The sequence below is a fragment of the Coccinella septempunctata genome, chromosome 4 (assembly GCF_907165205.1).
Source record: "Coccinella septempunctata chromosome 4, icCocSept1.1, whole genome shotgun sequence".
NCBI lineage: Eukaryota > Metazoa > Arthropoda > Insecta > Coleoptera > Coccinellidae > Coccinella > Coccinella septempunctata.
In genome coordinates, this window is record NC_058192.1 from 22,694,800 (window position 1) to 22,721,494 (window position 26,695).

General features: G+C 35.6%; 1 protein-coding gene and 1 long non-coding RNA gene across 2 annotated transcripts in view; one reads left to right on the forward strand and one right to left on the reverse strand.

The window, feature by feature from the left end:
* LOC123312011 (DNA-directed RNA polymerase II subunit RPB1) overlaps positions 1 to 17,490 on the forward strand; it is a 42,555-nt gene extending 25,065 nt beyond the window's left edge. Inside the window, exon 2 of the mRNA XM_044896181.1 lies at positions 15,685 to 17,490. Within this exon, the coding sequence (XP_044752116.1) occupies positions 15,685 to 17,052 (1,368 nt within the window). The 3' untranslated portion in view covers positions 17,053 to 17,490. The remainder of the gene's footprint in view (positions 1 to 15,684) is intronic.
* Positions 17,491 to 18,750: 1,260 nt separating this feature from the next.
* On the reverse strand, positions 18,751 to 20,922 carry LOC123312330. The gene is made up of 3 exons (XR_006537609.1): positions 20,709 to 20,922; positions 20,419 to 20,508; positions 18,751 to 19,341 (listed from the first exon to the last, which is right to left on the reverse strand). It is a non-coding gene; the product is annotated as an uncharacterized LOC123312330 (long non-coding RNA).
* Between the last annotated feature and the right edge of the window lie 5,773 nt (positions 20,923 to 26,695).

Below are 26,695 nucleotides of genomic sequence, written 5' to 3' on the forward strand. Positions count from 1 at the left end.
GGATACAATTAGTAGAGCCGCGAAATCTTTTATCTTCGATTTTAGTTCTTTTGTGGTTTCTGGAAGTCAAAGAATAATCAAGTATTTAGTTTGAAATTGTTCTTTTCCGATTACTCGGGAAGTTTCTATTTTAGGTATAGGGTTTATTTTGGCAACCTTCCCTTTTTACTCAAAATGAACGGAACGAAAGGAAATATAGGTTCTAATTTGAAAATCTTGAATTAATTCAATTTGTCTAACTTGATGATCTTCCCATAAACACCCTGTATAATATACGTCAAGATTTTTTCGAAAAAATTTCCACATCAAAAATATTAAAAGAAGTGTGACTTTCACAACTTTTTTCATGAGAATCCCAATAATTCCTAATCAGTTGAGTTTTCATCCAGGAAGTGGTATACCTATTGTTGAAATTGCGATCAAATCAGTTAACTTAAGATTCAAAGATACACTGAGCGTGCCATTTGAAGTACGAAAGTCATAGTCATCGGTATAAACAGAATTCATTATAGAATTCTCAAAATGCAAGTTTTCAGAACAGAAGTGTTAAAAATATAATTATATTACGAGGTATGTAACCGTGAAATATTTGAAATCCTCTGTCCATTGTTTTATGAAATAATGAAATAGTGATGTACTTCAGTCACCGTCGATCACCTTGCTCACTAAAATAATTAACAAAAACAGAGAAATCTTATTATGTTTCAGAAATACAGAAGTAGTTAGTTGGACTTCTGCTGAATGCTTGATCCTGTAAAATATAACTAGACATTGCTAAATGATAAATGTACCAATAGATACTTAGCGTACAGTCAATGATTGAGCAGATCTCAACGTTGAATCCAGTTCAGCCTGACAAAATTAAACGATGAGGTCAAAATTATTCTTAAATAAACGTATAGAACTCGGCTTAATCCCGAACTGAGAAATGGGGCCTAATAAACTTGAAGTTCTCCATGAGTAAACTAGTAGGTAATTGAAAATTAATGGTGGTATTCTGCTTTCATGTGTAAGCCAATCTGTAACTTTCCATAAGCTTACAGGAAAATTGCAATTCTGGACCTGTAGCTTACAGGAATCCATAACTATTCCCGATAAGCAGTTCAAGGTGACACTGTCAATGAGATAGTTACAGAAACATTTCCAGAATTGCATTATTTACGAATCTGTCAATCTGACACTTACAGATCGATCGTAAGCTTCAGATTCGTAACTTGCGGATGAAAAGCAGAATACAAACATTAGTTGCTTGTATTCAAATATATCGTTTTTTATGCAGAAAATGTGTACTTAGACCGTATAAAATAATTTCAGTATATAAACAATGATAGTTTTCTATCTATGTTCAATATCGTAATTGTGGCCGAGGTATATAGGGTGTGTTTTACCTTTTTTTAGAACGCCCTTAACACATGTCAATATGAAATTGAATTTATGATATTATGCAGGTGTAAACCTGCTCCAATTCTAAATTAACCTTCCGGAATATGATACTTGCATAGACCAAGTAAAATGGGGATAAACGGTGTCTGCCGTTGTCGAGATATTCACTGAATCCTTACAATCTGGTAGGTTGCCTTGAGGAACAAACCAAGCAGGAGAAAATGGAAGTTGAAATATATCAAAACCATCCCTTTTGTCATTTCATCAACAAGCCCTATACCGAAGAAACTACCAAAGAGTTTGAAGAAACTTTCTATACAATCTACATATAGTCATGCATAAAGCGGTACTGACAGGGACGTTGAGAACCTTAAGCAAGTTCCTGGGAAATACAGAACAACATGGAAAAGAACATTTTTTTTTTTTTTTTTTGGTGTAGCAGGGGGAAAATCTGCAAACAGACGAACACACCCTCTCCTGAGGGGGAACAGTGTGGGGATTCTCACTCTCTGAGCTCGAGACCCACTAAAAACCCTTAACTGCTTCTTCATAGGTTCCGGGCATTTTGCCTATTAACCAGTTGACTCTTATGGTTTCTGGACTCTCACACGATCGTAGTCGTGTTGATATTTGTATGCTGCCTATAGCTTTTATAGGTTAAGCTCTTCTTTGGTTACATTTAAATCCTTAACTGATCTCTCGGTCTTCGGTGGTAGGTTCTTGACCTTCTAGCTTCTTCTGTTGGGTCGTAGTCGACTAATCTTCGTAGTTCCTCATTTGGATGTTGTTTGGCTTTGTCGAATATCCTTTCCGCCTTTCTCTTCATAAATTCTGTAACTGGTTCCCATTCCAAGTCCTTGTAGATTTGTTTGTTCCTAACAAACCAGGGTACGTCCATCGCCATTCTAAGGAGTTTATTCTCAGTGGCCTGTATTCTCTTGATGTGGGTCTTGGCTGCGAAGCCCCATGCCGCCGATCCATATGTGAGTTGTGGTCGCGCAATAGTTTTAATCATCGTCAACTTGATGTTCTTATTCATATGACTTCTTCTGCCTATGAGTGGATAAAGTTTACTCATTGCGGCTTTTGTTTTATCAACAGCACATTTGATGTGGTTTTTCCATGTAAGTCCTCTGTCAAGCGTCACTCCTAGGTATGTTGCTTCATTTTTCCATTCAACCTCTTGTCCATCAACTTCAAGGTTTTCTTCCATCCTCAATCTTCTCTTTTGCAGTAATATTGCTTGAGTCTTTCTTCCATTGATTTGGATTTTCCATTTGATGCACCATTTGAGTAATTCATCTATGGCTTCCTGCAGTCTCCGGTGTATGATCTCTGGGCGTCGATGTCTGAACGCTATTCCTGTGTCATCTGCGTACAAGGTGAGCATATTCCTAGCATTCTTCGGGATATCATAAACGTATATTACGTAAAGTAGAGGTCCAAGTACCGATCCTTGAGGCACTCCCGCTTCCAATTGTCTGGTTTGAGAGGTTGCTCCATCTATCTTCACATAAAAGTTTCTATTCCTCAGATAGTTCCTTATAATCTTGCATAGCTTGGTCGAATATCCTGCTTTTTTCATCTTGTAGATTAGGCCTTCATGCCATACTCTATCAAAAGCTCTCTCGATATCCATCAGAACTAATCCTGTGGCCTGTTTTGTCTGCATTCCTTCGGTGACGTATTCTATGAGCCGTAGTAATTGGAGTTCAGTCGAGTGTTCTCGTCTAAATCCAAATTGTTCGGGTGGGATTATCTTCAACATTTCTGTTTCCTCATTTAGCCTTTTGGCGATAACCCTCTCGACGACTTTTCCTAGTGCTGATAGTAGGCTGATCGGTCTATAATTTTGAGGAAATTTCCGTTCCTTTCCTGGCTTGTTGAAAACTATCATTTCTGCAGTTTTCCATCTCTTTGGGTAGTATTCGGTCCTCATCACTCCGTTTGTTATATTCGTCAAGGCTGCTATTCCTTTTCTAGGCAATTTCTTCAACATATAATTCGTTATCCTATCATCTCCCGGTGCTTTCCGGTTTTTCAGTTTCATTAAGATCTCTTTGATTTCTGTTGGTGAAGCCGGTTTTGGAATGATTTCGGCTTCCGGTGGTTCCATCATCAGTTCTTCGTTTGCCTCCACTTCTTCTTCTAGATCTTCATTGTCATCATCATTTCTGTAGTTTATTCTGGCTTCTCTCTCAATTGTGTCGGCAAGTGCTTCGGCTTTTTCAAGTCTCGTATATACCATTCCGTTTGCTCCATGCAGTGGAGGTATAACTGTCTGTTCTCGTCGTAAGCGTTTTTGCATTTTCCAAGCCGAGTGATCTAATGTATTCAGTTCCCTTAATCTCTGTTGCCATCTGTTATTACGCAGTTCTGTTAAAGCATTTTTCAATATCTGACTATGCTTATTCAGTTTCTTCTTGTCTTCATCTCTTTTTGTTGTTCTGTAGATTTTCCTGAGTCTTCTGTTCTTTTTTATAAGTTCTTTTATTTCCCTTGGCGTATCTCCATGTGAATGTTTCGGAATTGGTTTCCTTATTCTCTTGGTGCTTTCTTCATAGGCTTCTTTTATATGATTTTCCAATTTTTCAACTGCTTCATCTAATTCATCCTGGGTGTTTATTTGGGGAATTTCCCTGATTTTCTCCTGAAGTAAATTCTTATATTTCTCCCAGTCTGTGCGATCCTTGGTTTGTGTCTCTTCTTCGTTTCTTGGGCCATGTCCCACTATGAATTCTATGGGATTGTGGTCTGAAGTTCCGTCTTCTATTGTATCAATGCTGATTTCTTCAGTGATGTCTTTCATTACGACAATGTCCAGTACATCGGGTAGTCCATTTACTCTTGGTATGTAGGTCGGTATATCAGGTCCTATCACAACTGCATTAAGTTTTTCAGCATAAATCTTCAGTCTTCTCCCGTTTGTATTTTCCACCCTACTGTTCCATTCCTGCGATTTGCAGTTAAGATCACCAATTATGATTTTCGGGTGTCTTCCTTCTAGTAGCATTTTTAGATCCTCTTCCAGCATGTCCTTATCCGGTGATTTATAAGTTGAAATAATCTTCACTTGCCCTCGATTAGTATTCACAATAATCGATATTGCTTCTACTTCTTGTCCATTGAATATTTGGTCGAAATGGTGATCCATATTCCTTCTAGCCAGTATAGCAACGCCACCTGTGCTGTTAGGTCTATCATTTCTGTAAATATTGTAATTGGGAAATGCTATCCGAACGTTGGGGTTAAGTCTCGTTTCTTGGAGAGCTATGACATCCGGTCTCTTCTCTTCAATCAGTTCTTCGAATTCTGATCTGCGGGCTCTCAATCCTTCGACGTTCCAAGAGACGATTATGAGATTGTTCTTTATCGTCGTGTCAGCCATTAAATATTCTTAATAATTTGCTGCATCTTCTTCTCAATCTCTTTCTCCAGATTCTGCATCATCGTGCTGAGGAGGTTTTTCGTGAACTTATCCAGTTCCTCAGTGATTCCAGAAATTCCTTTTCTGGTTTCGGCTTTTTTGACGGTTTTTGCCTTTTCCGTCTTTTTCTCTGGTTTCTTCGTCTCTTTGACTGCTTCGGTTGCAGTTTCCTGGGGTTTCTTCACTTCCGAAGAGTTTGGGGATGGCCTCGGTGTATTTTGTGTTGGCCTCGAGCTGGTCTGGTTCGATCTTGGCGATCTCTTGGTCTTTTTAGTGACCAATTTCCATTCGCTACATCCCTTGTAGCTGGCTGGATGTCCTTGCTCTCCACAGAGAACACAAGAGGCATTTCGCTCCTCGTTCTCCCTGGTGAGCGTACACTCCTTGGAGCTGTGATTACCGGAGCATTTCACGCACCTCCATGGAAAAGTGCACTTACTTTGGGCATGTCCATATCGCTGACAGCGGTAACATTGTCCAGGCCCGGTCGTCCTTCTCTTAGGTTCAACAACACAGTTCATGTTGTAGAGCCTTCTCACCTCGAAGATACCCTTATTCTGGGTTTTAACCAGCAATAAGGGCATCGGCCTCTTAGTTATATTTGAGGTCATTCTTATGACTTCAGCATCGACGATCCCTTGATCCTTGAGGTCGTCAAGGATCGTCGGGATATCTGCATCCAGCGGTAGATATCTCACTACCGCATAGATTTTCTTTTCTTCCTCCCGTTGAAGAGTGTAAAACTCCCTATTTATTTTATGAAGGAAGTCCGTCATTCTTCTGTGGTCTTCCGCGGTTTGTGGAACGACCCTAATTCCGTCCTTCACAGTAGTCGCTCTGCTGTAATTTATTCCGTTTCGCATTAACGCGTTGGAAATTGACGTCCATTCGGACGTACCCCTCAGGGTAACTGGGGGGATTTTTTTCTTTTCTCTCCACTGGAGTGGTTTTCTCTTGGGCTGGGGTTTCCAAGACTCTTTTCCTGTTTGCCTCTTCATTTGACGAGGAGCTATCCTTTCTCACTCTTTTGGCGGGTGGGGAAATTTTGGTTTGAGGGGTTTTGACCACCTCCATCTTCTGTTTTTGAACCGGTAAGTTCACTTCTTGGACATTTTTCAAAATAATGTTCTTCTTGAGTGCTTTGGAGTAAGGACTTTCCTTATTTCCCTCCTGCAACTCGAGCCTCTCCCTGAGATTTTTAATCTCAGCAACTAAGCTAGATACGCATCTATCTAACTCATTCACCCTCGCTTTCAAACTTGCGTTCTCCTCTCTCAAAATATCGTGTTCGGACACGACATTAGCGATTTCTGGCGCGTCTTCTTCCATTACGGACTCGCAGTCCGAATGGTCAGACATTTTAGAATCTAATTAATAATTACTTCGCTACTCGAAGAAATTGGAAATAAAATTTTTCAAGACAAAAGAAAAATGTATCTCATGCATAAAAACAAAACGGCTCATCAAAAATTCTCTACGCTATGAGAAAAATCAGAAAGAAAGATACGAAAAATAAGCTCACCTGATGTTTTCTGCAGTACCAACGAGAAAATTCTCTGGACACTTAGGATGAACACCAACTTTGAAAATTTTAACGAATTAAAATTCCGATAACAAATATAGAACCTACACAACTTCACAGACGGAATCAAATATTCCGTAGCTTGGTTAGTGGGCACTTTCACCTCCGCTTTCACTTTTACGGCACTGTAACTTTCTCGTCCGCTTTCTCTTTTATAGCACTAGGAGCACTGTAGCACGTCTTCTCCTGTCAAGCGATTGACTCGGAATGGAAAAGAACATTATCTATCCTCTTCGACAAGATGTACGGGCAGTAACCCAATGGGCACCAAGGAGACGTGCAGGAAACAGGACCTAACCGACATCTGGAAGCCAAGGAAGCCAAGGAGAAGCCCATCAACATGAGCTCGAAAACTCGGAAAGCGCTGCAACAGAATCTTTTTGATATCTGGGATCAGTGCTCATGAGTGTTCTCTGGAGTCTTGGAGAGGAATGTGAAATCCGCAACGCTAGAGTCATAATAAATCTTCTAGGTTCAACAGGATCGCTCCCTTATTTATTATTTAGTACAGGCTGTCGAACTGAAGAGAGTTATTTTTAATTGCCCCCCCAATTTTCAGACCTCTATGTGAATAAGAATAATCGAATAAGACGAAGGTCAAAGTCACGGCAAACATTGGATGATGCTTTTACGAAATGATCCATATTTTTTTCTTGAAACATTTTCGGCATTGTTGCATATTTCTACAACTTTTTCGAAGAAAATCAATGTTTCGAATGAATCTCGCTTCATAATGATTTATCGTCCATAAGTGCTTCCATTTTTTACTTCCATGCACTTTTAAGTCACATAAACTATCAATTCAAAATAAAATATTTCAAAGTCGAAACAAATTTCACATGAAAAATTAAGACTCTGAAAAATTAGAAGGTTTTTTCAATACATTTCCTTCAGAAGCTGAGGGAAAAATTAAAAATGGGTCTTTCTGTTCAAGGAATTTTCTGATGCAACAGCGTTATTTCTGAAACAGGGTTTTTCTGGATATTGGTTCAAATTCCTTGTTTCAGTTGGAGAAAATTTATTTCACGCACTGGGAAAGCCTTTGTGGGAGTAATATAGAAATGTAGTATACAGTACAGTATATCAAACTGGGGAACGACCATCTCGTAGAATTGTCGCGTTAAGAGGAGTTTATACCACGGGACTTTTTCGCCATCCGTATAAGGCGTAAAGGGGGAAAGACTACCAGAATGTGGGGTGTTGCCGGAACACTTAAGAGATAAGTAAAAGTTACGGATATTACAATAGTTTCAACTTTCGTAGAAAAGATGGCAGCACTTAACGAACATCTTCTTTCAATTTCAACAGGATATGAATTGTAGCCAATGGCGATACTTTTCGAAAAATTTCCTCATGTGAAAATTCATAAATGAGATAATTGCACCTCGGAAACTTAATAACATGAATGAATAGTTGTTCTTCAATGAAAATTTTTTTTTCCGTTGGACGAATATACAAAAATTTCTCACTTTCCGAGTCAACGAACTGATTGAATTCAATTATAATGTTAATCCCATATAAATTAGTGGTTTCTAACGTGAGATACTCATTTTCTCTTTTTGAACAGACCACTATAACGGTGTAGACCCCTCTTAATGATCTAAACACAACTGTAGACCGTAGTGGTGTAGTGATAGCAAAAAGTTCATACTCTGGTGTTGCTGTAAAAATTTTCAAACTTGTCGAATAAATAAACATTTTCCATGGTTATATGAGTTTTCGTCTTATATTTCTTGACGTAAAATGATTTAACTTGATTTCGGCACAACCTGTATATCGGAATTCAGCCATATTATCCGAATATTTCATACAATCCCACTCAGTATGAATTGGACTTCCTATTATGTAGTATAGACGTTACAAAATACGACTAGAACTTGAATCTAGCGAATGTGGGCATACTCGGACCAAATACGGATTCGTTTGGTATAACCGCAATAGAATCGATATGTGGGTGGATTCGAGGAATTAAAACAGACTCGAGGAATGAGTGTCTGCAACATTTTTTTTAATGTATCATAATGAGATCAGTCCATAGCTCCATTTTTCTCGTCTATATCATTCCTGATCCTGAAAACTATATTTCGAGTCCGAATATTTCGGTTTATGTTTTCAGGTGAAAATGGGAAAATCGCGGTTTCGACACTGGAGTCAGAATTGTGCGATTGTTGAAATTCATAACCAAAGCGGTTATGCAGAGCTGATGAGCCCTGAGAACCTAGGAAAAGTTGCTTCCCAGAACACTTCAAAAACATCAATCGCTTTTAAAGTGGATGTCATTAAACTCATAATACATAAAAAAATTCCCCATTCCATCCCCACTATCAGAAAAATTTGATAAAAACCAAAAAACGACCAAATCATCTTCAGCAACAAGAAAAAAATATCCATTCCTGGCACAAAAAGTTAGGATTACATTCTAAAAACACTCAACTACCTTCCATCATTCGTTTAGGGTGAATGACAGACTCCTGAAAATTTACCTGTTCTGCGTTACTTTTTGGTGATCACCTTTCATCTAAATTCTAAACAAATGATCAGAATGTTTCAAATATAAATTTTCTGTGTGGGTGCGGTGTTTCGGATGTACGTAAATTCACAGGTGAATTTCAAAACCTGACATTTTTTCGAGATGAAAAGTATGAAGATGTCCTCTATTCTACTCTAAGTGATTTGCATTCATATCACATTAAATTGGGAAAACTGATATGGTTCTTATAGGTTCCAGAGCTCAAACATTAACATTTAGTTAAACAAGGAGTTTGACTTTTAGGTTTAGGTGTGAACTCTAGAAAATGTTGAGCAGTTCAAATACTTGGGAAGCTTCATAAATACTAGGGCTAACCTGGACACGGAAATACACAACCGTATCAATTCGGCATCACGGGCGTTCTGGAAGCTAAAGGACAGAGGATTTCAAAATCACGACCTCAATCTGAAGACCAAGACAGCTGCTTACAAAGCAGTGGTCCTGCCAACGCTTCTTTACGGAAGCGAAAGCTGGACATCCTACTGGAGACATATTAAACAGCTTGAACAAACGCAACAACGTCATCTAAGACTAATAATGCTCATCAGATGGTTTCACAAAGTTTCAAATGCAGAAGTCTTGCAGCGCGCGAGTTGAACAACAATTAAGACTCAAGTAACGAGAGCCCGGCTCAGATGGAGCGGCCACATTCTGAAGATGCAAGACACAAGACTTGTATAGCTCTGTATGGCGAATTCACAGAGAGAGCTCGGAAACCAGGATGCCAGTATAAGCGGTTTGAGGATATACTGCATCAATCTCTAAAATTAGTTGATCCCAATCATAACTGGGAACAACTAGCGTTAGATAGATCATAGTGGAGGTCTTTGGTCCACAGTTACAATGGAGACTCGAGAAGAATACAGCGGCGGCCAGATCTAGTTGGCGACTATCCATGCCCGCAGTTTGGAAGGATCTGTAAATCGCAGCTGGATTTCTACAGTCACAGGAGGACACACAGTCGCAAGTAGCCCTAGGAAATTAGGGTTTGATAGACCGATTTTTTTTTCAATCTTTTTGTAGGTTTATTTATTCTCGGTAACTCGGAACTACTGCAATATTGGACGCATAGGCCTAAGTAATACGTTCTGATTTTCAAAAGGTATATCCAGTATTTTATGCCACTGTGAAAGACCCCATCCAAAAAAATTATCATCAAGTTATCATATAAAATTGAACTCTCGCGGCGTATTATTTTTCTAAAAAAACGTGTGTTGGAGATGTCTCACATTTCTTCAAATAACTATGGCAAAAAGTAGGTTTCGAAAAAAAATTGTCATGGAATATGTGAAAATTCAAAATCGGCTGGTTTGTGTTCGAGCAAATATTGTAAGGGGTGTTTATAGCAAGGTCGTCAATTTGGATAGATCAAAGTTTAGAAAACTGTTTAAATCAAATGAAAACCCATCATAACTCCTATTGATTCTATTAATACAAACATGCCAACTATTTCAATCATGTCTTTAAAATGCATAGAATATTTTTCAAATTGGGCAAGATGAAACAAAAAGTTAACAGGTTTGCAAATAATTTGGTGTGTCTGTTGTGATTCTATACCGCTTTCTGATTGAATCTAGATACGTCCAAAATTCAGAATGTTCATAATTTTTCTTCCAAAACATCAATGAAACAAAAATTCAATTTTCGTTAAAGTAAAATCCAAATCTTAAGTGGGAAGCAAACTGACAAAAATCATTCAAACTCTTATGTATTTAAAACGATGAGTTCAGATAAAAACCTTGATAGCGAGGAATATATTGGAAAAATACCTATCAGTTCTGCATAGAAAAAAAAAATACAAAAAGCAAATATTCGTAAACTGTCAAACTTTTTGGGTTGACTATGAACTATTCGATTTGAGAAAAGACAGTTTTCGGACACGTATGATATTTTATGTTTAGAATGGATACTTAAGAGTTCCTGATTTATGTAAGTCAGGGAATACTGCTATTCGGGAATATTCTTTCTGTGTTCATTCTACTTTCACAAAGAACAAGACACGCACCATTTTCGAATGATACCAATGAGTAAAAGTATTTCACGATGTTGTTGGGTAATAAAGTGAACTCGTTTCCTTATAGGGCGTGAATGGATATTTCAAGAATTTATTGCTGAATAGGCACTCAAAGTAACTAGATGCTGCATGAAATTTTCGTGAAAGACAGTATTTATATGGAACTTTAATTGTCGTTTTCATTGAATTGTAATCTCGATATTCTATCGAGTTATGATGACAAAAAATACTGAGCATCATACAAGATCCAATAATAGTTACGCAGCTTACATATATCGATGTGAAAAACATACAAAATTTCATTTTTGTTAGCTTGGGATTGGTCACTTATGGTTTAAATTTTTCACTTATCAGGTTCCAACTTTGTTTTTTCTAATGGAAACCTGTAATAAAAAAATAATAATAATAGATCACCAAGTCAAAGCTGATCTTTGCTACCGCACAAGTTCTCTAAACAACAAAACTCTGAAACGACTCAAACTTAAACCGTGTATGATCACTGGTCGATTTCTGATACATCGTTCAAGAGAGTATCTCGATCTATTGGGTGATTGTAAACTATTTTTTAATCACCAAGGTGTGGCAGATTCAGTCGGAGCCAAGATTTGGGAGTATCATCTGGGCTCATATACAATTCCTAACATCCACTTCATAAGTGAAATATATACAGGGTGTTTCATTGATAAATGAACATACAGCAATATGAGCTAGAGCTACCCTAGGCAAGTTCAAAAAATCCATATATGATAGGTCTAATCAATTCCATAACCGAGATACAAGGTGCTTCATGTATTGACCTAAAATTTGAGTTTCTCATAACTTTTGAACCAACCAGTATAGTCGGTTGATATTTTTAATATATGATTCACTTGAACAGGTCGATAGATTCACATTTAAATTTCCAAAAAATTCCAAGTCCGTAATTGAAAAATATCGGACAACTTCCAAGCTGGGATTCAACACACTGTATATCAAAATTTTTGGATTTGATGGAGATATTTGAAAAGAGCAGAAAATTTTCAATGGATTCAGTAGAATTCATTGTCCCGCACGTCATTCTGCTCAAAGAAAACTCTAGGAAAAGCGAAGTGAGGAATGTTTTTTTTGCTTATTTTGGTTACAAATCGTTCTAAGACCTGTGTAAGTGAATCATATATTCCAAATATCAACTGACTATACTGGTTGGTTCAAAAGTTATGAGAAATTCAAATTTTAGGTGAATACATGAATCACCCTGTATCTCGGTTATGGAATTGATAAGACCTACCTAATATGGGTTTTTTGGACTCGCCTAGGGTAGATCTAGCTCAGGTTACCGTATGATCATTTACCAATGAAGCACCCTGTAGGTGAAGGAATCTCTTGAAACTATTTGAAAAAAAACTTGATGAAACTTCTAATCAAAAATTTTCCTTAGCGAATAATGTATTCCTCTTGTTGATTATTTTTAGCACCTCGAGTGCTCAAGTGTTACACTAAATGAATAATAAAAACATATTTGAAACTAATTCCCTCGTAATAAGATCATGAAACATTTATGATCCAGATAAATTTTCTCGGGTGACAGTTGTTTATGAGGTATTAAAACTGGATTAGGCCATTTTTCTATCGAATCAATTTTTGTTATAGGTACTCGAAATGAAAGTTGATTGAATTCTACATAATATAATGTACAATTTGTGTGTGATAATTAAATTACTCAGTAGAAATTTCTAGTTTTTCTGACTTGCCGATAAAAAGTTATTCAATCAAAATTCCTTTCAAATTTCATACCTATTCTTGGAAACACACCCAACCGGATAATTTCTCTCAAAAAGCCAATAAGCACAGAGTAAAAAAAGGATTGAAATGATCGAATATTAGTTGCAATTAATTTGAAAATAAAGATTTTTCGAAGGAACTAATTTTTAATTCAGTGCATCATTGACTAGAATTCGAATTTAATGTGGATTATAAGTGTGTATATTGAAATCGATAAATAAATCAAATTCCGATTAATGAACATACCTACACCTACTTCAAAGCAATGTAAAATACTTAGTCTAGCAAGGCAATGCTTCATTATTACAGACGCAGACGGTAAAAACTTTTTTTCAACAACCTTAGGAGAATTTTCTTGATTGGGAATCTTCTATAACATTTTTAGGGAATACCTCATCGTGTCTTGATGTACGGTTTTTTGTGAACATGTTTCTCAACTCATTTCAAAAACGATTCTGAGACCCGGTTATACAGTTCAAATTCAAGCCAACATTGAACCCCTATTTCAACCCGCCAAAATTGTTCGGAATTGTCAGATAGAGTTGAACTGGGTTCAAACTTAGCTGGAGTATGATCCTATCTTGGTTCAGAGACCATCAGCAGCCTGCCTGCTTGTCGAGTAATTTGTCATAGTTTAAGCTTTTTTTTTGTGATCCAATTATTGTTCCAATGGAAGGACATTGCTTGTGGTCGAATCATATGAGATCTTAGAAGAACGCGGATATATTGAAAAATTCTTAGCCTACTATAGAACCAAACAAAATTTCAATGTCAAAATATTTTATTACTCAACATATTCTCCACTAAATTTGATAGATTTATAACAAAAAACCTGCAACGTCCCTGGACTTTTAAAAAAAAATTTTTCTTCTTGCCTGCAAACCAGACCTGCACAGCTTTTATTACCTCCTCGTTGGAAGAAAATTCACGACCTTTTAAACTTTTTATCGTTGGATGCAGCCAAATCTGATGAATAAGGGAGGTGCCCTAGTAATTAAAACCCTAAATCACGAATTTGCATGGCAACATGAAATTTGTGTGCAGGGGCGTTGTCCTGCAAAAGAAAAACACCTTGGATAGCTTTACGCGTGTTTTCTCTTCAATTTTGTTCCCATAGAGTGGTCAGTAATGTCGAATAGTACCTAATCTCCAGTTATTGTTCTACCCTTACACATAAAATCAATCATGATTACTCCATTGCAATCCAAACGAACTGAAGCAAGAACTTTTCCAGCAGCTTTTTGGACACGAAATTTCTTAGGTCTTGGAGAACCAGAGTGTCGCCATTACATCGATTGTTGCTTTGTTTCTGGATCGTAGAAATGTACCCAAGTCTCATCCATATTATCAATTCGGTTTAAGAAGTTCACATCGTTGTCAAATCGAGCACAGATCGAACGCGATGCTTCTATCCTTGCACGCTTTTCGACATTCAAACACTTGTGGATCCATTTTTCTCATATCCAAATTGACGTGAACTATATGATGAACGCGTTCGTATGAAATATTCAGTTCTTCAGATATCCGTTTTAGCCCAATTCGACGGTCTGATAAAATCATATACTGCATCGATATTTTCGGGGACTGACACAGAAACTAGCCTTCCCGATTGGTCATCATCTTCAATGGAAAATTTACCTCTTTTGAAGCTTGCAGTCCAATTTTTCACGGTCGCATACGAAGTACATTGATCACCAAGGGTATTAAGCATTTCTGCTTACCTCTTAACCCTCTTAAATACAGGTACTTGATGATGGCTCGGTACTCCAAGTTTTCTTATGGAAAATCGAAAAGTGCAATGCAGACAACCTAAACGTTAATATTGAGGGCTCATATTTTCAGAGGTGTCATTTAAACGAAGCTTTTGAGCGTGGTTCTGAGCAGGAATAATTTTTTTTTTGAAACGCCCTAATGTCCCATATTTCCTCTAATTCAGTACGCCGACTCATTTATTGCAAGCAATATGCGTGTAAAAGATTATAGAATTATAGATCTATAATCTTTGATCCGTGTAACGAATTGAGAAGTTAGCAGTACGCTGGTTCACGGCAGGAATGATGCCAGCGGTGAAATAATGAGAAGGATCATGCCTTAACAGGGAGGCAAAGGATAAAATAATAAGAATTAATTCAGGTGCATATCACCCGCTGATATGAATATCAACTATGTAGTGTTACGATCTGAATGCAGCTAGCCAATTTTTCCTCATCAGGGCCACTTAATGTTGGTATATTATTTCATAAGGACAAAAGGCTCACTTTCATGGCGAGCTTGTGTTTGTAACTAAAGGCAAGCCATGAAAAGTCACTTCTCCCCCGAATGAAATATGTTTTTTTTGTCGGAGCCTTCGAGATTCAGAATAATCCGGATATCAAACTTTCAATTGAATTTATAATATTCACAATCGTTATAGTTGAGTGATTAATTAAAAATATGTCTGGTTCAATTGTCATCTTTCACAAAGCAACACGTTTTTCGAAGAACGGAAAAGTAATTGATCGTTTTCAAATTTTTTACCTCCGGAAGAAGAAGAGTTCAGAGAGATGTTCATTATAATTATTTATAAAGTACTTGAACGTTCTCAGCTTGAAGCTCTTAGTGACAGCGTACAAAGAGTACAAAAAGTTTCAAAGTCTGGGAGCTTTAGGCAAAAAACTGATTTCGTATCGAGCCATTCTACATAGATGTCCGAAAGTAAAAGGTTTAGGATTCAGCAGTTTTTCTGGAGCCGTGGCAAGGTCAGCTCCAATGAACATTGGTTATCTTTTATGTTGAAAACAATTGTGAGAATGGTTACTGATGTTTCTTCATCAACCAGAAAACCTTTTAAACATAATGTTATACTTTTATGAGAACGGAATAACTCCTATATCAGAGAGGCATATCATCCAATCCATTTTCACCTGGTTTATCGATGTTCTTCATCGCTTATTTTTTCATTTGCGTCTTGATAAATAACATGTATGAGATATCGTTTTAATTTTCAGGTGACAAGTATATTCGCCGTGAGGACTGTTTCATCGAGCCCCTGGAACGACCCAACTAGCAACCAATTTCACATCCAAACCGACGAAGGACCAGAACGTTACTTCAAGTACCAGACCCAGAACGGCCAGTACCGAAAGGAGAAACGTCTCGAAGATGGAACTGTTATAGGAAGCTATGCTTGGATCGACGACAATGGATACCTCCGCCAAAGAGACTACATAGCGGACAGCCAAGGATATAGAATCGTCAAAAATAAAAATGTTTATGTAGGAAGGAACGTCAACGTCGGCGATGCTGTTAAAGCTACCAAGAAAATCACAAACTCCTATATTCCTCCAACTAATTATAATATACCCTCATCAGTTCCCAATAGAGGTTATGTTGCTGTTACGCCGAGACCCATTTTGAGAGCTTCAACGGTTTCGCCATCTGTAGAGATTTCTTTGAATTCAATACCGTCATCAACACCCTCGTCTGTGGTATTCGATTCATCCTCGTTTAGTTCTCAATCATATAGCCATGATACTTCAACAACTGAGCATTTTCAAACGTCAACTTCAAGACCCATCACCTCGACTATTTCTTCCACTCTCCAGACTGTATCTACACCTACTAGTATTTCTCCATCTACATCATATCTTCCTTCAGTCCCGTCTTCATCTTTTCAATATCCATCTTCATCACCATATTCACCAAGTTCAACACAACCTCCTGTTTTTTACTCTCCCACTCCCGAAAATGAACTTTCTCCACCTTTGCCAGAATATAATACACCAAGAACTCCAACCTATATCCCTCCTGAGAATTCACCCTCTTCCACTCCTTCACCAAACCCTGCAAGTGTTTATTTACCAACTTACATACCCTCATCAACACCATCTACTATTTATATACCTTCTTCTACACCCGGATACATCAAAATTACCCCCCCTCCAAGGAACTACATACCACAATCCTCCATAAACACAAATTCCATCGAATACTCAAGTAATCCCCAATATGAACATTATCCAGATGAATTTGTCAATCCCTACATACATCAAAATGGGCCAACCTATCCTATAGATACCAGGGGACAGTCTTTCAATCCCACATACAATAAAATAGGAAATGGATATGATCCACAATATCCTTATTATGATGGAATTTCTGTAACAAATGATGGTTTCAGATATTACATACCCAAAGCTTACCACGAAGAACAGAATGTAGGTTCAGATACAAAATCAGGTAGCTTTGGTTATATTGATCCATTTGGCATAAGAAGAGTAATTTATTATAATGCTGGTCCCAATGGTTTCAAACATCGAAAAAATAATCGATATGTAGGACACGATGCTACTCCTTACGATCCAAGACCTTTCTGAAATTTTTAATATAAAAATTCAGATAACACAAGGCTCACACGAATTTTAACCTTAAAATTGGATATATATCCAGTGGAAAATCGACATCGAGACTAGTCATTTATTACAAAATGCCCAAAAAAATACGAAGGATGAATGAGCAAGATATTAAATAAGGACAAAATTTTACCAAACATTCGAAAAAGATTCCTAGTAACTTTCATGTATAGTGAATTCGATGTTGTGATAAACTAATATAAGCTTAAATCTAATTTAGATATAAGACTAATTTATTGTTATTTAAGGCTGTATTTTTTCTGTTTCATTTATGAGACACATTCAAATGGTCCTGTGGATAAAAGTTCATAAAATGGAGTAAAGTACAAAGAAATCTTATGCACTCTCGTTCTAGGACCAGATTACCTACATACTGAAAATAAACTTCAGATACACCATTTATTTATGAGTAGCCTTTATTTTCCTTGCCTGTGACAAAACATGAAAGCATGATTTATTTTGTGGTATTAATTTTTTATTGTTGCATTGAGGATTAAGTAATTCAATGCTCAATGGTTGATTTCTTGAACATGAAGAAGGAATATCGTTGGATTTAATAAAGAGTGAAACTAGTAGGTACTTTCCAGTTATTTGTTTATGAGTAGAACATTCTCTACGTCAAAGAATTGTCAAATGCCTGAAACTAAAATCGAAGCGTAAGATTTTATTTTTATTCCACACACATTTATCCTGAAACTTTATATCGAATAGACATGGTATTCATCGATTAGAAATGTACCAGACAAATGTCTACATCTCTATTCTAAAGTTTCAGAATAGGATGATTCTTTCAGTTCAAATCAGCAAATTTAATCTGGAGAATAAATTCTTGAAGAATTTTGCCTCTCATAAGCAGTCCCAGATACGGAAATGAATCACATTCTGGAACTTCAACTTGAAAGCACAATGAAAATGAACCTTATAAGGTCTCTGTGCGAAGTTATACCCTTAATCTACTTACTCTAACTCTAACTTGCTTTGTTAGTCTTTTCGAATCAAAATTCCCAAAAAATTTATCAAGTCCTTGCTCATTATCGATTATGTTGAAATCGAGCAGCTGTTCTTTCCGATCAAGAGTTCTCAAGAAATATTTGTCATTGAATAACAAAATGGCGGAAGATTCTGATCCCTGTGGATATGGTCAGGACATAAATCTGACATTGCTTGACTTCATTAGATTTATTTGAATCGAAGTAAAATTGTCTACATGGAATAATGTCATATATTTGATAACTTATGGTAGGAATTGAATAAAACGAAAATAAGATAACTTTTATAATAATGAGTATATTATTGAATATAACTCCAAAATTCGTATGTTATTTTAACTCTTCAAGGGAAGTTAAAAATCATTCACAATTATGCGCATGAATTGATTACAAGAAATTATACACTGTGTCAATTCGAAAAGGAAGATCTAGATTATACGACCTAAAAGATGAAAGTTTGATTTACTGCCAGTTTTACTTATATAATCTGAACTCGAAGTCCCTTCAATTTTAAAGCTTCCTTCAGTCCTAACAAAATGACACTGGAATAAATGAATAGGAATCTAAATGAAATGAATAAATGGAAGGAATGCATAATGGAATAAAATGAAATTGAACATAGATATATTTTATTGCACTACTTCTAGTCAATATATGTTATAATGTAAAGGAGTCATTCTAGCCCACATTTCCTCCAATCACATTTTCAGGGAACCTGTTTGAAAATGAGCACTGTTTGAATTATATGTGAGATATGTATCTTCTGGAGCAAAAATGACGTACCACCAGTATCTTGGAGCAAGCTATTTGAACAAAGACCTATCGCACTGAACGTACTAGCGAGTTTTGAGGAGCTCTTGAATTTCAGTGTTGATAGCTTCAATGAAATTTCAGCTGAACATGAGATTTTCAGTTCTCAAAAGTTACATCTCAGTTTTGTGTAGATACTGAACAGAATTGTACCTCTACGAGGAGTTGGCCGATCTACTATAACTAAATATTCTCATTGATATTGAAGGGCTGATATTCAAAGTAATACGAAATTAAGTAAATGAAGACGCATAACGGCAGGTGTTATGCGACTGAATATCATTTACTTATCTAGTTTGAATTCCTATGAATTCCGCCTTAATAATCAATAATTATCAAGGATTATTTACGAAGTGCGAAATTATTCACAACTCTATCGTCTTTCTTTTTTTTTTACTTAAGAATTGTTCATTTGTAAGAAGAACATCATGAAAGTGGATGAGCTCTTAATTCCCTGAAACAATTAAGAAAATCGTAATGAATCACTCAATGAATGACCGACACAATCAATACTGTCAAATCTAAATTCTCATATATAGAGTGCGCCCCAAGTTATTATTAGTCATTCAATTGAAAATGAAACAACCGCTTTGAATGACATATGAATGCTTTTGTAATAATTTATAAATAATCTTATACTTGATACCCTTGTGGTAGGTACCCCTAACTTGTTATTCCCTAGTATATGTAGTGGCATCTCCGATGCAGGAAATTTTCAATGAAATTAACGTGACATTTTGATTAGAATACAAGTAATACAATTATTCATAGCATATACTTGGTATTTTTTCAGCCATAGGTTCATAAGTACCAATTGTTTCTTAGTTCTTCGAGTTGTTCCTATCATGGGTGTATGGTGTATTTTAGTTGAAATTCATAAAGCATGAAATGTTAATGGTTTTGTTCTTATAAATGAGAAAATACCAAGTTTTTGCTATTATTGTATTCCAACTAGAATGACAGGCAATTTTCAATGACATGAGGTATTTATTGAAAAAATAGAATGTCAGAGGTAAATAACTAATTGAATATAGAGGGCAGTCGAATGTGATGAAGACAATATAATTTCGAAACTAAGAAACAATAAATGAAGGCATTTTATTTCAATGAAAAAGATTATTTGAAACGGCAAACAAGTGTCATATATCGTGTGTTCAAATAAATTCGTCGTCAAGTAGGCTGGAGATTTTTGAAGGTTGATATTAAGTGCTTGAACGTAACGCTTAGCTTCTTCAATAACATTTTGTGATTTCCTTTTGAATTTAATGAAATTATCGAGCAAGCCTTTCAAATTGGGCTTGAATCAGCTTGGAATCTAAAGAAATTTTCATATCAAAAATTACGCTAGATATTATAATGTCATTGATATATTAACATATTTTCACTTTTCGAATAATGTGGTGGTACAAAATATCAACTTTCAAAATTCCACAGCCCACTTGACGACGAATTTTTTTGAAAGCACGTAATTTTTATAATTGAGAAAGACTGCATATCTCTGAAAAGAATAGGCATATAACATAATACTCACTGCAAGAAATGATTCAGGATCAAAAGCAAAGAATCCTCCGAAAATTAGTTGTATTTTCATATGCTCCATCTGAAGAAGTAATGTTGTACACTATAAGAAGACCTTCGTTTATAGTAACATATAAAAATTCAGGAATCTTCAATTTCAGTTTAAGAAATATAAAACGATAGGTATAAGTTTTTGTGAGGATCAAGTCTAATTATTGAATTGAATTTCATAGTATACTGCAAATGACGATAAGAAATTCATGTTAGTCAGAGAAACAAAACGGAAATACTATCATGACTCACATCACATCAGTACATTAAAACTTGGCTTAACGCAAATTATTTCCCTTCTATTTATTTTCAGGTCTCTTTGATTACTGAAACAAGTTTCAAGGGACATATGACATATCGCATTATTCTCGTTTACAATAAACGTTTACAAGTCACTATACATAGTTGGCAAATGTGTAAAACCAAGTTAATATTTCTGGAATCGATAGAAATACTCAATTTACTGTAATATGTTTATTCTTGTAAATGTAATTTGAAAATTATCATCAATTCCGAAGATAATCTGTTCTACACATTTGCCCAATACTGTATTCTTCTGTAAACGAGCAATACAGGTGTTACATTGACCATGACACCTAAACTGTCGAAACTGACGAACTGAAAAAAAAAACAATTTTGAACTTCTTCAAAAACAGAAGCGAATTTGAATTGGAAATTGTAGAATCTTGGAAAAAAAATTGAGAAGTTCCTTTAAAGAAATAAATGATGATGAAGAAATATCAAATTAATAAAACGATTTTACTTACCATTTTGTTTATTAAGGGCGAAGACTTCCCTTTCATCAAGTTCAACTCAATCACTGCTTTTTCTAGATCTTCGCTCTGTAATTAGTTTTGAAAAGTGAATGTGGGAATATTTTTCCATTATAATAATCACTCATTGTAGGAGGGAACTGGATGAAATGTCAATAAAGAACCGATTGGTTCTTTATTGACATTTATGCTCTTTTAAGACTCCTTTATCTTTTTGTTGGAAAAACTGGGACCATATTATCGATTTATGGGGGAAAAGCTCCCCATTCCAAATGCTTCCCCCTGAAACCTTTCTGTTAATTCACGGATCTATATATGGATTTGGATGTCGTAACTATTGCAGGAATGTGCATTTAAATTTAATGCCCATTGAAGTTTTAATCCTCCCTTATGCACCTCAAAAATTACAGTTTTATATTCAAATGGGGTATTAAATCTTAATGGACGTTGCTGCAACTGGACCTGCGTTCATCAAATATTAATGTTGAGAGAAAAAAATACGGTGACGTATACTCCATTCACTTTCATTTTAGCACTCGGTTGGGCCATGGAAATTTGACACATTCCACTCTGTATAGTACGAAAATTTGGTGTTACGACGCTTGTCAAAAAAATTTTGGGTTTCAAATCAGCACTATGTTGTCCGTCCTACGTAAAAGTAGCAGTAATTACTTATTTTATCACAATGTCGAATCACTTCGGAAAATATGACGTCGAAAATATGTGACGAACATAATTGACTTTTATACGAACTGATTGAAGGCATACTAAATCTAGCTATTTGCTAGAGATCAAAGAGATTTACAAGAGATCAGTTTTTAAATATATTCATTTGTGCTATTGAAGAAAATTGAATTATTGGCATATAATATGCAATACCTTAGGGAGAGTAAAAGTTGGTTATCTTCTTTGGCTGAAGGTTGAAGATGTTACATCAGTTGTAGATTTCAGAAAAATCAATCCGAAGATGAAATGCATCTTATGCAATGGTATTAGGGAATTGGTATCTCTCGAAGGAATTAACGGATAATTACAATAATGTTAAATTCTTCAGCAAAAATTATTTTGCATAAATGGAAGTCAATTAATTGAAGGAAGTTCCAAGGCAAGAGGAACTTCACCTATACCCAAAACTTTCACATGAATTAACAGTTGTCCTAACAGGACAACTGGCTATTTATTTATGGCTGTTTATTTTCAATACTTTGATACACTGAGAAAAATCTTGAGGTTACAATGTGAAATTACCCACATATTAGCTGGACAGGTTACAGTTACACGGTTGGATTATTTTTTTCACAACTAATATCTGGATGTTTCTACAAGGGTGTTGCGAAATTTCATGAAAAATGTAAAACTATCATGTATATTTACAGTGAATATGAAATTTACAGAAAATATGTGTTAATTCTCTGTGATATCACAAGGGTTGTAATATTCACCTGAAAAATTACAACTGCAATGCAATATTACAATAAATTTGCGAATTTCAACATGAAACGGTAATTTCACAACATTATTGTGATCTAAATTTTTTTTGAATCACAATAATTTTGTGAATTATCAAATGAAAATGTGATTTCACAACGTTATTTCACAAAGTTATTGTGATTTGAGAATTTTTATTGTGAATTTGCGAAGAAAAAAATGTTGTGTTGTAGAATTACAATGCAGAACCCTTTTAATTTTAAAATTCCTTCACAAATGTGCTTATACAATGTGTTATTACGGCGGTTGTGAAATTACCACGAAAAAATATAATTGTACAACATGATATCGCGGCACAATTTCCTTCAAGGATAGAACACTTTTTATTTACATGTCTACAGCAAGAGAAAAATCTTACGCGAAATTGTTGAAATTTATTATGGTCAAAATATTTCTCTCGAATATGGAAACAGAATAAAAAAAAAGATCAATCGGTTTCCATTAGAGCGTTCCAAAGATGGCGCTTGAAATTTAATAAACAACTGATGATCTTACGAAGGCCAAAATTGTGCTGTTCTTTTTCCGATCCACGAAGAGTCTCATCTGAAGCTGACTTTTCAGAAGCTCATCTAATGGCAGCTCCAGGAGCTTTCCGGTGTAGATCGGTGAAGGAAAGAATTTTTTTGTTGTTATAACTATTCTGTGCATGTCTAGGAGTGTGTGTACAGGATTTTTTTTTAATGCTTCCTCCCCTCCTCATTTTGGACTGCTGCCTTATATTGATCTATGTCCACACACCCCAATGCCTGTACCTCTTTCTAATTTTGATCCATCAGTACAACATACAGTCCATACAGATGACTTTTTGTCTAATTTATTCATCGCATTGAGACAGTCCACAATGACGTTTTTTGTAGAAATTTTTTTCTCGACTTGTTCTTTATATGAATACATTTCTGAAGATATAAATAAAATATATCTTATTCTATTCTTTGTATAATTCATATAGGAGAATATAGGTTCCTGCATTCCTCCTCAACCATAATCGAATAACAAATTCTGTCACTTGGTCAGAAAATATTTTGAGTAGGTACCTACTGCTGACAAAACTCGTAAGTCTGGGTATTTTTGTAAAATATCTATTTTAAAAATGTGTTAAACACATTCATAGCTTGAGCGTAATATTACAATATGATTGCAAATATCAAGTCATTTTCCACCTTTGCGGTACGTGACGTCGCTCGGCTGGATCCGAATTCACAGCTTCAATGGAATTTCATAATGCAATTGTAAAATCACAACTTTTATCTGCTTCCAGATTCATTCTGTGGCCAATCAAAACCTTTCCTGCAACTGGCACCTGCTCGTTGCCCAATCCCATATCCTATCGTAGATACTCACTAACTTACCCCATAACCCAATTCATTCTGGAATGCATAAAGTAAGTCTGTTCTGTGCTGGAATGATCCACTGTGTCTTCAAGAACTCTGAAGTGCGAAGAGTTATACATGGTTCAGTTTTTTGTTTAATATGATTTAGTTCTTTCAAGTTCCAAGTATTTCTGCCTTCCAAGTTCCTTCAAGGTTTCAAGTGTGTGACAAAAGTAATATATACTGGAATATTGGTAAGTAGATAGTTATAATTTTTTGATAGCGATGTTTATTTTTTCGATTTGTGGTTTTCCTTTGGCAGATACTAATGAAAAAAATTGAACACCGCATGGATACAACTTATTATTCATTTATTCTGTATCTAAATATTGCCTATTGGATTCCTACTTATTTAATTTTTTTTTCAGGAATAAACCACCGATACGAATTCTTTATGGAAAAACGATATGTGTTTACAACCTATGTATTCAGGGAGGCCCTCAATTTAATCTATGGAGATGTTCCGAAGGATGCATTTCAACATTCATCCGGATTCTGGAAGTAAAGGTCAGTTCATATTATCCGTCCGTCTCGGTTCAGTTCAGCTCAGCCAAAATATCTTTCAATGTGTTTTATATGGACTAATTCATACTATCAGTCTCCGACCCTTCAGCACCTATCGGCACGCTTACGGCCGTCCGACGGTATTCTTCCAGAGAATATTTTGCGGATGGGCTGAAGGGCGTGGTTGGACTGAACGAGACTGAACGTATAATATGAATATGCAACCGCTCAGTTCAGCTCAGTCAATCGAGGGTTTTCCTTTGTCGTGAAAGCTTCTTTGAACTTTTCTTTTGTATTAATTGCGACATTTTTCACAGTTTACAGGATGATTCATAACTATTGGGACATAGGCTAAGGGCAGATTGTTTGGACCAAAATATGGCGATAGGACCAATTATACCTCAATAAAATATTGCTGTGCAAAAAAGATGATAGAGGGCGTTAAAATTGATTTTTTTTTTCGTTTTTTGCTAATAATTTCACTGTATATTTTTTCATCCGTTTTCAAGGAAAACACAATTGAACAGTTTAGAGCATCGGAAGGGGATTTGAAGTAACGACTTATTTATTTTATTCATTTATTTCGACGATAAAGCATAATCAAAAACAATGTAACATAAAAAGAATAAACTTAAATTGAATGTTCCTCCCCTACTTCTATGCCTTTTCTAATTCTTTCAATAAAGGACTTTCGAACTTTGAAGAAAATATTATTCTCTCCCCTTATAAAAAATTCAACTTTAACGCCCTCTATCTTTTTCCACAGCAATATTTTATTGAGGTATATTTGGTCCTATCGCCATATTTTGGTCCAAACAATCTGCCCTTAGCCTATGTCCCAATATGAATCACCCTGTATAATCGAAATGATTTCCTGTTCATTCTAAAATAGCCATGATGTGTGGACCAATTTTTTTTATAATGTCCAATATTCACCTTCAACTTTCCTCTTTGCAAATATTGGTTAGACACCCAATCTTTTTACCGACTTTTTGTTCCTCTTCATCTTCGTCTAACAATAATGCAAAAGCACATAATTCCTTGAGGGAAAATTGCAGCAATTTTATTTTTAGCAAAAGTTAATGGGTTTTCGTGAGAGAATAACGAAAATAATAATACTAATAATTTAACAGAAATTTTTAGGGTCTTTCTTGTACTGTTTTGATCCAAATGAAAGGCTTCATGTGTCAGGTGCTGGTCGATGCGAATGCAACCGAAGATTCACGACACACGAAGCGGAAGGTGACTGAGACGATCGTGACTGATAATATGAACGCAACCTCCGTCAACGGCTAACGATCCTTCCGCCGGCCTGAACTGAGCGGAACGTATAGTATGAATCGACCTTAAGTCAAGCACGACAAAAGCAAGTTTTATAGAAAACAAATTCATAAATTTATCTATACCAGAAGATTGTGTCTTTTTTGTTGGAAAAAGACTAGGTATACTTTGTTTTTGAATTTTAAGTTTATACTCTTATGATATGAACCGCTAAATAAGCGCACACTCATATCAATATTTTCAGAAGCTGATATTTCACAGTTGAATGCTTCACAATTATGTTGATTTTTTTTATATTTTGAAAAAAATTTTTAATCATTTTGGATGATATTTGTGGTTGTTGTTTTTGTTTGACGTAATGTTTCATATTGCTTTTTATATTGAAGATTATATTAATTTCATGTTGTGGTTGTTTTTTAACTGATATAATGTTTCATATCTGTTGTTTTCCATATTGATGACTATATTTTATGGTGTAGTTGTTATTTTTAATTAATTTAATATTTTTTTCCATATTGATATATATTTTAGGCAGTGATTGTGCCAAATTTAGTTCTGTACAACTACTTTGATGAATAACAAAATAAAGACAATTATCCAGTAATTTTCATGGTTATTTCACGAAGTAATTTTAAAAGGGTGTGGGGTATTTCTACAATGAAATCTGGAATTTCAACAAATACTTGAAATTTACAATTAAATTCTGTGAATCTGCTCTGTTTATTCACAACATTATAGTATTTTACGGTCTAATTGATGCTAAATTTCACGACGTATTTTCGCGAGAACAATAGGTGATTCCACAATGAATCCTGTAATTTTC